At 41.8% G+C, this 15,542-nt stretch overlaps 3 protein-coding genes across 5 annotated transcripts; 1 reads left to right on the top strand and 2 right to left on the bottom strand.

The window, feature by feature from the left end:
• Positions 1 to 2,175: 2,175 nt before the first annotated feature.
• On the bottom strand, positions 2,176 to 6,090 carry LOC133976204 (solute carrier family 2, facilitated glucose transporter member 11-like). The gene has a single exon (XM_062414347.1). It carries the CDS (start codon positions 5,922 to 5,924, stop codon positions 4,254 to 4,256), a length of 1,671 nt encoding a protein of 556 aa, XP_062270331.1. The 5' UTR covers positions 5,925 to 6,090; the 3' UTR covers positions 2,176 to 4,253.
• Positions 6,091 to 6,434: 344 nt separating this feature from the next.
• LOC133976203 (RNA-binding protein with serine-rich domain 1-like) lies at positions 6,435 to 11,701 on the top strand. 3 transcript variants are annotated; one of them, XM_062414346.1, is made up of 7 exons: positions 6,435 to 6,491; positions 7,794 to 7,940; positions 8,086 to 8,223; positions 8,396 to 8,498; positions 9,716 to 9,869; positions 10,256 to 10,397; positions 10,504 to 11,701. In XM_062414346.1, coding segments are annotated over exons 1-7 (786 nt in total). In that variant the 5' UTR covers positions 6,435 to 6,489; the 3' UTR covers positions 10,604 to 11,701. The 3 variants fall into 3 exon arrangements, with proteins under 3 accessions (XP_062270330.1, XP_062270329.1, XP_062270328.1); XM_062414345.1 differs by having other exon boundaries at positions 8,083 to 8,223; XM_062414344.1 differs by having other exon boundaries at positions 8,074 to 8,223.
• A 1,938-nt stretch (positions 11,702 to 13,639) lies between these two features.
• On the bottom strand, positions 13,640 to 15,478 carry LOC133976174 (cytochrome c oxidase assembly protein COX19). Its single transcript, XM_062414308.1, has 3 exons — positions 15,330 to 15,478; positions 14,189 to 14,300; positions 13,640 to 13,999 (listed from the first exon to the last, which is right to left on the bottom strand). Exons 1-3 carry the CDS (start codon positions 15,409 to 15,411, stop codon positions 13,903 to 13,905), a joined length of 291 nt encoding a protein of 96 aa, XP_062270292.1. The 5' UTR covers positions 15,412 to 15,478; the 3' UTR covers positions 13,640 to 13,902.
• Between the last annotated feature and the right edge of the window lie 64 nt (positions 15,479 to 15,542).

The following is a 15,542-nucleotide window of genomic DNA, read 5'->3' as shown; positions in this document are numbered from 1 at the left end:
TGTACCAACATTTAATGGGTTCTTTCTTGGCCCATTTCCCATTAAGTTTCAAGAAAAGCGGTTCAGTGATTTTTAATTACTCGAACAGGACAACAAAATTGAAAACATAACCTATTAATGCTGAGGTTATCAAAATAGTTCTCCCCTGAATTACTCTGATAATTGTGATCATGATGATGATCATGATAGTCGCAAAAATGAACAACACCCTGGACACGAAGTATCAGGCTAACAGCAAGTGATCCTGTTGTCTGGCACATGAAATAAACTGGAAAACCGTTCTGAAGGCAGCAATAAGAGAGGAGAGCTGGTATCAGCAGCAGCCGAGTCGAGCATGTGGGTTTTTATGGGGCTGTAATATGAAATGTTGTCATCACTCAGCGTACGCAGCTACAGTGAGGCCCCAGAGGGGAAACCTGAATCAGTCATGTGCTGCACTACGATCCTTAGGTTAGCCATCTTACTAAATCCAATAGATTTGATTAGGGTGAAAAAAGCAAAGATGACTAAAAAAAATTAAACTAATAATCTTTTTAACTAGCAAATAATTAAATAAAGGTAGAGTGGGGCTGCATGATATTAGGAAAACATGTGACATTGTTGAACGTTGCGATGACGATATGACTTGCGATAGACAAACAAATGCTAAAGTACACAGTGTTTACATTTTTTTGCTTCAGGTTCGCATTGTTTCCATTCCAACAACATGGTTTTATTAAAACAATTCCACCTGGTGTACACAGCTCCACAGCCCGAGGGAGAGGCCGCCCAGCCACAGCATCACCATGTCAGGGGTAGACACCGAGCAAACATGCACAGCTCCACTAAGTCTGCTCACAGTGATCATTTGGATTCTTTTCCTACATGTTTGGAACAGAAAAAAAGGCACGCTTTACAGTTTTTTACAGCTCTGTCAGTAATTTACTGCTCCTCTCTGTGTCTCTACCATTCACGCTCTCCACTGCCAACCAAATCGAGCCGAACCATTTCCACAGTGCAATTTTGTCAGGAGGTGCAGGCGGCAGGAAATTCGACGGAGGCAGCTCGTAATTCTCTACGCAGGAAAAACCCTGGACAGACAATGATATATCTTTAATTTATTATCAAGGGCACCAGGACACCATCTGATTGGTCAAATATATTGACATGCAGAGCGTGAATGCATGGGACATGGAACACCCATAATCACCATTCAAGCTGTCTTTTGCGAAACGTATTTGATGATATTGCAATGATGGTCAATTTTAAATATACTGAGCAGCTTAGAACAGCTCAGACCACAGAACATGGACATAGTTTGTTAGTGTGGAAGCCAGCAGGCTGGTGAGTGACCTTAATGAGTCTCTGTGCAGCCCCTGATCGTAGCCCTAAGCTCAGATAAACACATCAAATCCCAGAGGTCATTAGCCAGCACCCCAGACAGACTAATGTGTGTTTAACATTTAACTTGTCTGGCTCTTCTCTCAGCTATAGATTTGCTGTGTCTCTGCATGTGTAACCCTGACTGATTTATATAGCAGGGGATCTTTTATCCCTCTTATAAGACTAATTTAAGCCAGAATATTCAGGCGTATTAGGGCCATGTCGAAGAAAACTAAATTCATTTCGAGAATAAAGTTGTAATTTGATGAGAAAAGAGTGAGAATGTTTTGAGAAGAGGCGTAATCGTATCAACATGAAGTCTCAATTTATTAAAAGGAAACTCATAGTCTGACAAGAATAGTCTGAATTGAGAAAAAAGAGAACAAATAACAATTCTAAATGTCAAAATACTATTCTCATAATATTGTGACTTTTTTCCCCTGGATTTTATGACCACAAAATTCCTAAAAATCTCCATTTCTTTCTCTTCGAGAGGCTCTACTACTGCACTGTAATGTTTCCTGTAATAATAATGAATGATACCCACTTGTGTGAGCACACAAATGATTGTTACTTCTCCGTCATTTGTTTTTAATTTGAGCAGAGCTCAATAATGCTGAAATTATGTAATATGAAATAGCTCCCTGGAAGTTCCCTTAAGAATGAGATGTTCTCAAATAACACTTGTTTCAATAAATAAACAGCATTACGCTAACACTTTTATTGGGACAGGGTAGGAGCAGATGGATTGAAGTGCTGAAGATCAAAGGGAGCCCAAGTAATGTGATTAAATGTAATTGGAGAAAGCAGTGGGAATGTTGGATATATTTTATTATTTTACATTCAGTTGGGTTTGTCATTGAATAAATATGATTGCAGTTTTACGACAGCCACAGAAGTATAAATCTTGTAACTGTTAAACACTCCTGAGCATTACATAGTGCGTTTTTTACCAAACCCTCAGTACCATGACATGCTTTAGGTAGTCTAGAGTAGACAGTGTTGTACAATATCAGCATTTCATCTCCAACATGCTTCAGCAGTGTTTTTTTTTTAAAAGAAAACCTTAAATCCAGCATGTAAATAGAGGTTTCCAGGTAAAAACATTATTTGCAAAAAAATATATACTTTTCTTAAATTTTCATTTTCCTATTATCTTAAGATCAACATATGTAAACTATCTGGGATCCTTTAACTCAAGTGACGTGGTCTGCTGGTAGAGAAAACATACATACGCCCCGACAGAGGGTCAACAGACAACTCTGAAAGGCTGTGAGCTGAAGGCTGGTCAATTTAACGGAGTCGTCATCGCCTTCATCTAGGATTCATCTTGACATTATACAGCTTTATCTTCGAGTGCATGAAGGAGAGCAAGTCAAGAACAGAAACAATGGTGACACCTATTGGACCAGTTTGAGTACTACATTCAAAACATTGGCAATTGAGTGCAAAAAAAATAAAATAATGCTACCACGATGAAGGTATTGTCATGCACGCTGTTAATAAATAAATGTCATCATGTCGATAAACAAACAGGTTAGGTAGTCTAACTAATATAGTTAAAATACATATCCAGGCCAGTTGATACAAGAATAACAACAAACAAAACAAAAATTACAGGTATAAGATGTCCTGTGAAGAAGCAAAGAGTTAATATTTCAAGTTTGATGATCAAAATGGACTTAAGCACGAATCACTGAACTGGAGAGACATGTCAGCAAAACAGAATAATATAAATCTGATTACACAACAAATACCGTAATCAACAAGGTGCCAGTCTGTTACTTCATGCTATTTCAACAACTACTCACTCTACTATACAGCCATGTAGATATCTGTGGTATGAATCAGGGTTGTAAAGGCATATTAATCTCCTCACTCTTCATTGTTATTAGAAGAAAAGTATTCAGTGCAGGATTCATTAAGGTCAGGAGAGAATAAATAACACTTGTTAAACACATAAGTCTGTAACTACTCTGCTACAATGTGAATATCCTTCTTAAAAATATTCTATAAATAAATTGATATATTCTATATACTTTCATGCTGATGAAGGAAAACAGTAGAACCATGACTAAGGGATTACACTTGATCTGATCTGTTAACAGAGAGAGTGCTACTCAGTACTTAAGAAAACACAAGAACACAACATGCAGAAATGTGGTGCAAGTAGCACACATGAAATAGGTGTGTTGCCAGGGGACACAACAACAAGTGGAGAGCTCAGCTGGGTCACACTTCCTGTGAAATGTTTCACTTATTTAAGATATTAAAATAAGCCACTCCTAAAACATACATAAAAAAAGCTATAATTTAAGTGTGAAAGTTCTCTGTAGTTGCGCTCATCACTGAGTTGTGTAGACTAGAAAACACTCCTTATCATGGTGTGTGCCACTTGCACCATTTCTGTATTTGGTTGTGTATGGGCAGTTTTTTTTGTTTTGTGTTAGGCGCTTATTCGTTTATTTGGTTGTGTCGAGTGTATTACCTGCACGTTTGTTTTAATGTGTTAAAGCCACATATGTGTATATTTGATTGTGTTGTGTGTTAGCCACATGTTTGTATATCTATATGTGTTGGGGGTTAGTCACATGTTTGTATATTTGGTTGTGTGTAAGCCACATGTTCGTATATTTGATTGTGTTGCGTGTTAGCCACATGTTTGTATATTTGGTTGTGTTGTGTGTTAGCCACATGTTTGTATATTTGGTTGTGTTGTGTGTTAGCCACATGTTTGTATATTTGGTTGTGTTGTGTGTAAGCCACATGTTTGTATATTTGGTTGTGTTGTGTGTAAGCCACATGTTAGTATATTTGGTTGTGGTGTATATTTGACGCATTTGTGTATTTTCAATAGGACGTAGCTAATGACACCAAACCTATCAAGTGCATCAACTGGCTACAATAGGCCCATTCTGATTAATTTCCATTTCTACCGGAACATTCAAATTGATGTCTCCATTCTTATGTTCGGGCTCAGGATCTTGCATGGTGTCAGTGAAGGAGCAGGCTGCACCCAGCTTGTACTGAGTCTCAACTGGTTTCTCCACCTGCCTCTTTGAGCTCTCTTTCTTCGACTTGTTCCTTCTCTGAAAATCCGCAGTGATCTCCGCCATCGTCTTGCCTTTCGTCTCTGGTAAGGTGAGCCCCAGAAACACAGCGGACCCCAAACACACGACCAGGAAAGGCAGGAAGCAGTAGTTCCCCAGGTATTTGACGATGAAGGGGAACAGCATTCCCACCAAGAACAGACTGATCCACATGAATGAGCCGGCCACCATGTACGCTGCCGGCCGAGCTGCCTGGTCAAAGATCTCGGCTGGCAGGATCCCCGTCACCCCTGCAGGGCCCAGGCCGAAGCTGAGGATGTAGGCAAACACGCACACCATGCTGAGGTAGGACATCCCCGCCACTCCACGGCTCTGGAGGATGAGAGCGACGGTGAAGACTACAGACCAGAAGGACATGAGACTGTACCCACCAACAAGAAGGTACCTGCGGCCCACACGTTCAATCAGAAGGTTGCTCAGTATAGAAGCAGATAGCTCGGATGCGCCGGTGCCGATGGTGATATACTGGATCTTCCCCGGAGGGATCCCTGCTGCAAGAAAGATGTAGTAAGCATAGAAGTAGATTGAGTCATTTCCACAGAGCATCATGGCACTACTGGCAAACATGACTGTTCGGAGCTGGGGTCGCAGGTCAGGATCCTTAAACAGGGCCCAGGGCGATTTGGCAACTGCGGATCCAGACTTCGTAGATGTTGATTGCTGCTGCTGCTGCTCCTGCTCCTCAAGCAGCTCCTCGATCTCCAGGGCCGGAGGCTCCCCGCCACGGAGTCTCCCAAGAGCCTGGAAGCATGCTTCTCGGTCTCCCCGGTCGATCAGTAGGTATCTGGGGCTTTCCGGAAACCAGGGTAGGGTGAGCAGCTGGATCAACCCCGGCAAAGCGTTACTAGCAAGCAAGTAGGGCCAAAGAGGCTGAGAGCCCAGCAGCTCAGTGAGTCCCACTACCTGACCCAAGAAAATCCCAAATGCGGTGAAAACAGCAGAGGAAAACGCCACAGCGCCCCTGAGGTGTTTCGGGGCGCTCTCCCCAAAATACATAGGCTGGATGTTCATGCTCACACCCGAGTTCAACCCCACCAGGAAGCGGGCGATGATGATCATCTCAAAGGACTTTGCCACCCTGCACGTCAGCACGAGCACGGTGCTGGCAAACAGGAAGACGTTGTTCAGGAGCAGAGACTTCTTCCTTCCAAAGTGGACAGCCATGGGCCCTGCGAGCAGAGCGCCCACCAAACCTCCCAGAGAGAAGAATGACACGATCAGGGTCCACACCAGGGTCACTTGAGGCATGTCCAGGCCTTTGCCCCAACGCTCCATGTAGGTCTCATTGATGAAGCTCTGGATGTAGCTCGTGGGAGAGTTGATGATGGAGATGTTGTAGCCATACTGGAAGGTGCCTCCAATGGCCGCAGAACACACAGTCAATGCGAGGATCTTGGTGCTTCCTGAAGGTGGGCTGGTTTCCTCCCGCTCAGAGTCACCTGAGGAGTTCATATTCACGGCGGGCAGCTTTCCCTGGACATAAACAAACCTGATGTCTCCTCTGTCCGGATCCTTCAGCCCCTCGGTCCCTTATAAGGACGGCAGTTAACTTGTGGAGGCTAACGGTTAAAATGTAACTACACTGCAGGATATAGCACATGTCACCCTGAGCGTTCCCTCTGTGGTTGTGTTAATATGTCATTTCTTTCCTGTCGCCGGTTTGGTTTGAATGAAGCAATGTGAGCCCTCGGCGTGTCCCGTCAGGCACATTCACAACACATCTCCGCAACGCTCTGGCTCACACGGTCAATACAAATGAATGAAAAAGGTCTGAAACTAACACTGTGGAGCTGAAGTTTCACTCACCAGTCATTATGGAACTTATAAGCAGAGATATTAGAGATAAAAAAATGTTGAAATGAAAAGAAAACACCCTGACAGACTTTATAGAGGGAAAAGACATCGCTCTAATTCATCTACAACTGCCCGTCTACGTTCAGATATTTGATTGGTGTACAGCAAGCTGACGCGTAACGTCATCTGTGTGCGACTAACAGTGTTGCGAGCAGGCTGTAAAATGTAAGTAAACACGTCATTCATATTAGTATTTATTTCTTGTTCTCGTGTTTTAACGGAAAATAAAATCACGGAAAGGTTCAAGTGAAAAAAGATAGTTGAATACATAGTTTGGCCTTCAACAACGTAAACCTGACGTGCAACAGAACACAGCATTGCGAAGTTAGCTCACTGGCTAATGCTAACATGGAGTGTTTAAGCGAATACTGTAAAGACGTCTATTGTATATTCTGCTGGGATGCTCAGCTGAATATATCGTGTACATATTACGTACGTGTAGATCAACAACTTAATAAATATATACACATGTTAAGTCTAGATAAATTATGAGAATGAAAATTATTTCCATTCTCATCATCCTAAATCTAATTCTGAGCTGTTAATTCCTGCTTTGAATGATTCTGATTTATCTCCGCATAAGATTGTCTTATCATTTGGTAATTATTTAGAGAAGTCTGTATATGTGTACAGACCATGTTATTACTATTGTTTTTATGACATGTTCAGCTCTTATATTAGAGTCTTCTTACTCCCATTCTTTGTAATCACACCCGTGTTGAATGATTAAAAACAAATGATTTATGCAAATATGTCTTTTTAATCAAATTGCAGAAATATTTGCATTATTGGCTCTGTAAATGGAAAGTAACCTTTTATGCTTTTACTGTTTGCAAACACCAGCCACTGTAGGGTCCGGGTGAGATTGGCAAAAAATGATAGTAAGATACAACATTTTCAACACTGATAATTGTCACAATAAACATCACATTTATTATCTATTTGAAGTTTGAAATACAGATTTGGCTCCTGAGTGAAGGACGTGGCTTTGAACTCAAGACAAACACTTGATAAATATAATACCAATCTGACGTAGATCAATTATGTGTTCCAGCTCCTCACTTTGCTTAAACAATGTTTAAGCAATACACCGATAGTTATTAGATTTGTTTACTGTGCTTGTTAAAAATAAGTGTGATCATTATTAGCCGGAGCAGTGGTGCAGAGGCAGGACGTGCTGTAAACAAACACACAGGATGTCTGTCCTTATTCTGATATTCTGTTGACCTTTTACTTCAGACTGGCCTCAGATACTCCAGAGGCTCTCACTCAGACATCTGCATTCTTATAGCCCCTTTGCAGAATGATCAGAGGATCTCCAGAGTTTAATGCAAGCAGCTATATATAAATTGTTTTGCTACCCAACCGTGCCCGTGATAGAACTTCTTGTGTATTCTAAATTCTGAACAGCTCAGTTTCAGCAATCGACTCAAAGCTTGACTCATTTGTTTCCTTCTCCTTCAATAGGGCGCCATCTCCAACCAAGAGGAAGGAGGATGACAAGAGTAATCCGCGCGTAAAGGATAAGTCAGGAGCCACCAAAGAAGGGGCTGACAAAAACCGCGGCCGTGAGAAGAACCGGACACGACGCGGTGCTTCCAGTGGGAGCAGCAGGTCAGAGGCCTGTTTACCAAATAAGTGTTTTTATAATTTTCATTCGTTTTTCTTTATGTGAGCTGGTTTGGCAAAGGAGCTGATTTGTCTTTCCTTATTTCTTCCCATCGTGAAACCTGCTGTTTATGTTAAGCTCCGGCAGCAGCTCAGGTTCCAGCTCCGGCTCCTCCAGCGGCTCCAGCTCCTCGGGCTCGTCCAGCTCCCGCTCCTCATCCTCCTCCTCATCCTCCTCGCCAAGCCCCAGCCGCCAGCGCCACAACAACAGACGGCGCTCACGCTCTAAGTATGAAATGAGTCATGACGAAACAGTTTGATGATCTCTTAATATTTATTGAATAATTGAATGCTCGTATTTTATTTGCAATATATTGTAAAGAACATTGCTTCTCTTGCTTAAATAAATGATCTCAGCCCATTTTTCATCTCTGATAAATGAATTGTAAACGTCACTGTAGGTCAAAATCTGCCAAGAAGGATGACAGGGACCGACGCCGTAGAAGTCCCACGCCCAAACCCACCAAGGTTTTCCTGGGCCGGCTGACGAGAAACATCATCAAGGTAAATACCATCGTGTCAAGCTACTGACACGTGGGACTCTGCTGTGAATTGAGAGGCTGCTGCTGCTGTTAAGTGACAGTGCTTGACTGAATAAGTTCAGTCTGCAGATCAGTTAAAAAGAAAATTCAATATTTTTGTGATTGATACAGGAATTTGTGCCCATGAGGGGAAAAAGGCAACACATGTAAATGTTGGCAACAAACCACACATAAATTTCATATCTTATTTTTAGGTTGCGCTAGAATCAAAGAAAATGTGGAAGATGCATTGAACAGTTTTCACCATTGTTAGGAGATTGTTGATGGTGTAGATTTTGAGCACTGTCTTGAATTGAATCAAATATTTATTTTCCTGGCGTGTTTTAGTTTGGTGTTAAATATTTCCTCTTGGCAAAGATTCCTGTTACAAGATGTTTTATAAACCACACGGTCAAGTTCAGAGTCCATCGCCCGCTTCCCTGGTTTTGAGGGGAAAGAGCAGTGAATAAAACATTAAACACAGAAAGGTGTGAGACATCCAGTGCGCAACACGATATAGCACATGGTAGAGTTTCTTAAAACCCTTTGCGCTGTAAATTGTTCAGGTGCTGCTCTCCTTTAGTATTGTAGTTTAACTTTTTTTTTCTTCTCACAAAGCAGATGTTTGAAGCTGTTCAAGTCAAGAAAAATCTAAATACTGGCAAACAGAGATTCCTCTATTTTGACCTAGATCTACCTTCATCTGCTTGTATTCACATTATTAGCAGTCGGGGTTGGTGCAGCAGGGAGAGGCAGGAAGCAACATTTTAATTCTGCTGCAGATATCATGTGTTTTTTACAGCACATAGGCGTCTGCTTTTATAGCTGCAATCGCTCTTTACGTCCTCGACCGGGTCTTCTACGTGTGCGGCTCCTCTTTTTCCGAGATATTCTTTTCCCTTTGTTTAGTCTTATACATTTTTTGTGACCGGCACTTTGTTAAAAACGTTATCAACACACCCTCTCGCTCGCGGTCAATCCCTCGGAGGAACTCCCGCTGTGTTCTCACATTTACTCATTTAGATATTCTGCAGACTTTTTACCAGGGGACTGGAGGCTCTCCCTTGGACAATTGCATTCACACACACACCTACTGCGGAGAATGTCCGGAGGGTCTCTGGAGCTCAATGCTTGTTTGAAGGCAGCTTAAATGTAGTTGGTGGGGCAAATGTCCAAATGTCCTATTCTCTGTTTTTGAAGGAACACATCCAGGAGATTTTCTCCACCTATGGAAAGATCAAGATGATTGACATGCCCGTGAACCGCACCCACCCTCACCTGTTTAAAGGCTACGCCTACGTGGAGTTTGAGATGCCTGACGATGCAGAGAAGGCCCTGAAACACATGGACGGAGGTAAGAGGATGCAGGGGCACATCAGAATCAGGTTTATTGGCCAAGTAAGTTTATTATATATAATATAATATAATTTCAGGAGTAACTGTATAGTGGTTATTATAAAGATCCAGGGTTATCGCACAGTGCCACAGTGGGTTGGCTGTTCAGTAGTGAGACGGCGAGGGGGAAGAAACTGTTTTTGTGTCTGGAGCTTTTGGTGAACAGAGATCTGTAGCGTCTACCAGGGGGGGAGGAGTTTGAAAAGGTGGTGTCCAGGGTGAGAAGGGTCTGCAGTGATGTCATGTTCACAAAGTGGAGCTGACACCAGTGTGGCTCTCGTGTATACTAATGTCCAGAAAACTAACTCCATGTGATGTTTTCCCCGTTTTTTTTATTTCCTCCAGGTCAGATTGACGGTCAGGAGATCACAGTCTCCGCCGTGCTGACTCCCACAGTGCGCCTGCCCCCTCGCAGGATGTCCCCCCCCCGCAGGATGCCTCCCCCGCCCCCAATGTGGCGGCGCACCCCACCTCGGATGAGGCGAAGGTGAGCAGCGTGCGGCGAGTCCCTGGGTCTCGATTCGGGAACCGGCTCTTGTTTTACCACAGCTGAAACATTTCCAAACTCCCATCTCACTCTCTCGCTCTTCTAGGTCTCGGTCTCCACGGCGACGCTCTCCCGTCCGGCGCAGGTCTCGATCCCCCGGCCGCCGGCGTCACCGCTCCCGTTCCAGCTCCAACTCCTCGCGCTAATGATCGGCCAACCCCCGCCTCCCCCCCCCGCCTGGATCGCTTCATCTACCGTGTCCTTAAGATCAGTGTGTCCAAGTAAATATGAGGGGCAAAGATTCTTACGGTTAACTGTTATAAACAATGAATGATGAGTGTGCACTCAATTTATAATGTCTCACTTGAGATTTGTTTCAAACTGTTTTGAAACACTGGATCATGGTCTGTGTTAAATGTGAAGCATCAAACTCTATGTGACGAAAGACTTCTTTGAGGAGTTCTGAAGCTAAATGGTCTTTTACGTAATCCACGACTGGTGGTGGAGAAGAACGGAGAAATCAATTTATAATGATAAACATAAAGTCCTGTATTTAGAATTGTTAGATTTACTGAACACATTTCGTATAGAACTACCTTCAATGGTTTGTATAGATGGTGAATATGGTTTTTCATCGGAGAATATGAAGTTAATTTGATAAAAAAAAATTGTGATTACATTTACTTATGGATTAACCCACACTAATACCAATATAACTTTGGCAATGAATTAATATTGCGGTTATTAGTATAGGCCTCCTTTGAGGTAGGGTCATACATTTTTTTCTGAAACAATTGAAATCTTCTTCACGTCTTACTAGCCAGAAATAAATTTAGTTTTCTCTATTGGTGGCACTTTCCACTCAGGATATTTTTTTTCTAGAACATGCAAACAATAAGGGACAAGTGACAGATCAGACTAATGATTAAACGATACTGTTTTAATGTCAACTGTTCTCGGAAATCCCGCCAACAGCTCCCATTAACCCCTCCACCAGGGGTCACTAGACTATGATTCCAATAATATTCAATCTGAATTAAACTGCCTGTGACGGAATGAGCAGAAGCTTTCACAGTAAATGATAAACGTTTATTGGACGTTAAAATCCTAAAACTCTGTGACACGGTGAAATCTGGATCCAGGCATCTGTGGTTTTAGTTTTGTGTAGAGGGTTGTGTTCTCTTGGTGTGTGAGTTGAAGCAATCTTCATGACAGTGTGTGTGTGTGTGTTTCTCATTTTGTATTGCCTGTTTAATGTACAGTTTAACTTGACAATAAAAAGGTCATGGTTGGAACTTTAACAACTCAAGTATTTTTTTTGTACATCAGCCATTTTAAAAAGTCAAGCTGTGATCACACACACGTTGGTTTTGGGTGGAACTTTGAGAAAACGAGTGCAGAATCATTTGAGGTCAGTTTGTCTCTGAGACGAACAATGAGAGGTGTTGATTTATATTGGAAAAGTCAGATTTACAGTGTAGTCCTTAGAGAGATGCTGTTTGTCGCTCAAACATCGCGAGAACCATTCATCTTATCTGCCTCACACTTAGCATATGTAGTGTGACGGGCCCAAGCAAGTGCACTGTCGAATTAGGTGTGACTTAAAAATGCAGTGGTGGCTTGGACTCAAACACAAGGGTTTTTCCAGGTCACAGCTTTGTGCAGCAGCGGTACTGCAGCTTTGTGGTTCTGTGGAGAGAGTCCAGGAGCCAGTCTTTACTTGGCTCAGTTACACAGGTCACTTTTTACTGTTTCAGAAAGCAGCATCACCACAGACCAAAGAAACAGCCCATTCCAGACAGGCCGGTTTAGAACAGGCACTGCACAGATTCACAAAAAACGTACAATAATACGAAAATACATTCTTAGATTTCGGTCTAAACCTCTGAAATTAAACTTTTGGCAGAGAGCAACAGGCGCGTGGCCCTTTTAGGACAATTCCAACCATTGTGTTGCTGCAATCTCCTGCTAATCATAGAACTTAAGTGTTTTTTTTTCACAAAGTAGTTGTTTGACCCAACATTATCAGCGGTTCTTGAGGGCCTCCTCTTAGCCAGGGGCCCCAGGCAATTGACTACATTGGCCCCCCCTGTTGGTACACCCCTGGCTAGTCCGTGAAATGAGACATATAGCCAATAAGCCCATACTTTGTTGAGGCTGTTCAAAGTCAGAGGGTAACAGCAAAAAGATATTGATTTAATACAAGAGGGAAATTACCAAACACATCCAACTTTAACAAAGGGCCGGTGGGCTGGCCGGAATGAACAAATGAAGGAAAAGCCCACAGTTCGACCCACGAAGGGTCGTAGGATCTGAGGCTCTTCCTTTGAACTAACATCAGAACTGAACTAAACTGAAATAAAGCCGCGAAATCTGGACTACAAGCACCATCAAGAAAAACCACACAACATGCTGGGGAGGCTGCTGCAGCAACACAGAGAGACACACATCCTGCTCCTCATCAGCCAAACCCTGTTCAGGGGGCAGAGGATGTAACGAAGGCCCAATCTAAAACAAAGGTGATGGGAGCATTACACCCAAAATGTATTCCCTCCTGCATTTATTAAAGGACAGTCAGCTAAACTGTTCAATCACAACACAAGTACTATTACAATAGTAAAGTTGTATCATGACGACAATTAAGTTGTAATTGAGAATTAATATGTAAGTAAATTAAAAAATACGTAATTTTTAGGAATAAGAAGTGAAGAGAACCTTGAAGAAGCTCCCCAGAGTTTCATTATTCTTGATCTAACATCTTGAATGTAACTCAATGTGAAAATATAAAAACCTAAACGATTGTTTTCTCAAAATATTATAATTTATTTTCTCCAAAATTTGCCTAAGAATTTAATTTACTGCTAAGATCATATCTATTTCCTGTGTTTTAATCATTTCATTATATTAACTGACCCTTTGTTGGACTCAACTAAAAACGTTGTTCGCTATATACGTTATATATATATGCTATAAAGTTATCGCTTATATACTGGTTCAGTTTAAGGGTTTTTATTGTGCTTCTTAATAAATATACCCACAGACCAATATATATACTGGACCTGATTGTAGACACTTTCAGATTGTTTGATCATGTTCTCAGTTTTGACACTTCCATATAAATTCACTTCCAACAATTGACCAGCAGATGTCACCAGATCGTATCAAAAATCTATTGCATTGAATGTTTCAAACATCTTCATCACAAGGTTACCACTGCTGCTTAATCAACAAACACAACTCAGTTTAAATACAAAGGATTTATTGACATGTTATAACAACACCTCTATATATTACACGTTGTATATTTACACAAGTATTTGATAAAAACTCAAACCAAGGTCATCAAATGAACAGCGCCCTCTTGTGGCCATTCTCAGCTTCACACTCACAGCAGTCTTTAATAAGCTCTCGTCTCTGCGTTATTATCTGGTCCCTGACAAACGCTGGACGTGTTCAGGTCAGAGAAACACCGTCGTCATGAATCCGCAGCTGTGATTTCAACAGGTCAGGGTTTTGAGTCTGCGTCCGCTGGGCTCGGAGGAGCATCCTCCAGCAGGTCCTTGAATCCCAGTCTCTCCAGAGGCTCTTTGGCCATCAGCTGACTGGAAAACACACAAAAAGAAGGAGAAGATTCAGCTCTGACTAAATAAATGCCATGTTTCCAAGCATGGTTGCAGTGGTTTTATCTTATCAAAACTTTCTGGGTGACGTGGACCAGCACCGCCATCCTCATGTCTGATAACAGCTTGAGCCACAACATGCAAGGATGTATTTCCAGGGAGGGTTCTTACTTTTCCATGCGGCACTGCAGGTAGTCTTTGGACTGCATGCGACACTGGGAGTTGTCGAAGCTGCTGTCTCGCAGACATTTCATAAACTTGTCCTTGAAGTCTTTACACTCTCCTGAAATAAAAAACAAATAACCAAAAATGAATGTTAGATACCTTTTGTCATGTTACTGATATAAATATGAACTTATGTGTTTGTTACTGCAGGGACGCTGTATTTCTAAGATTCCCTATGACGAAATACTTTAATGTGATGTACTGTTGGTATTGTCTCACTCTGTTTGATCATATTTTACATGACGCTGTGATAGGTTGAAATATTTCTTTCTTTTAAAGCTAATAAAGAAAATGTGAATATGGGACATTAGATCAAGTTAGGACACAGCATGTCCCACACCTGTCAGATTTGACCCCAGTAACATTAAGGAATTAGAAATCCATTACAAACAGGACTGTGTTAAGTTTATATACGTCACATTTTTAGGAGACAGTGGGTCAAATTAATAATATAACAATAATAAACATTATTTATATATAGCACCTTTCAAAACACAGTTTCAAGGTACTTTAAACGTTAGAGATGAATATTTTAAGGCAAAAATATGCAAAAAGATGTAAAAACATGATAAGATATAACTGAATTTGATTAAATTTGTTTGTAAGATCAGAAGTAGGAGAAAGCCCACCTATCAAATGTGTTTTTAACAGAGATGTATAAGAGGAGTAGGAGTTTGGCCGACAGATCCCCTCAGGGAGATGGTGAGCCCTGACAGAAAAGGCCCGGTCACCTCTGGTCCTCAGCCGGGTGATGGATTGTGGTTCTATTGATCTAGTAATCTGTTTTTAGCTGTGCTATGTGTTTTTTTTTCTCTGTACTTCTGCCTGTCTTGGCTTTATCCTTCCTGGATAAACAAAGGTTGATTAATAAATAAAACATATTAAGCTGCTCAAGATGTTTTGGTCCATCCAGCACTTTTTGAGAATAGTGATTAGACCAGAGTCAGTGGGTTAGAAGAGAAGTACAGTTTGTGTGTTGTGTGTTGTGTGCGTGTGTGTGTGTGTGTGTGTGTGTGTGTGTGTGTGTGTTTGCATGTGTTTGCGTGTGTTTGTGTGTGTCTGTGTGTGTGTGTCTCTCTCTACTCACCTAAATGATCCAGGGGGAAAGAGCCTTTATCCGGAGCTCGAGGTTTAAAAGCCTTGGAGCTAAAGTTCATAGCAGTGGACATGTTTGTTTACCAGATTCCTGGTCACCGTCTCGGAGAGAACTGAGCCTGCTGTCGCCTGAATGTGACGTACTAGCTCAAGACAGACATTAGTAATAGAGCGGATCGCATCGATGATTAAAAAAAAGATGAAT

This window comes from Platichthys flesus, chromosome 20 (genome assembly GCF_949316205.1).
Source record: "Platichthys flesus chromosome 20, fPlaFle2.1, whole genome shotgun sequence".
In the NCBI taxonomy this organism is placed as follows: Eukaryota; Metazoa; Chordata; class Actinopteri; order Pleuronectiformes; family Pleuronectidae; genus Platichthys; species Platichthys flesus.
The sequence above is the reverse complement of the archived record's forward strand: the minus strand, read 5'-3'. Positions and strand labels throughout refer to the sequence as shown.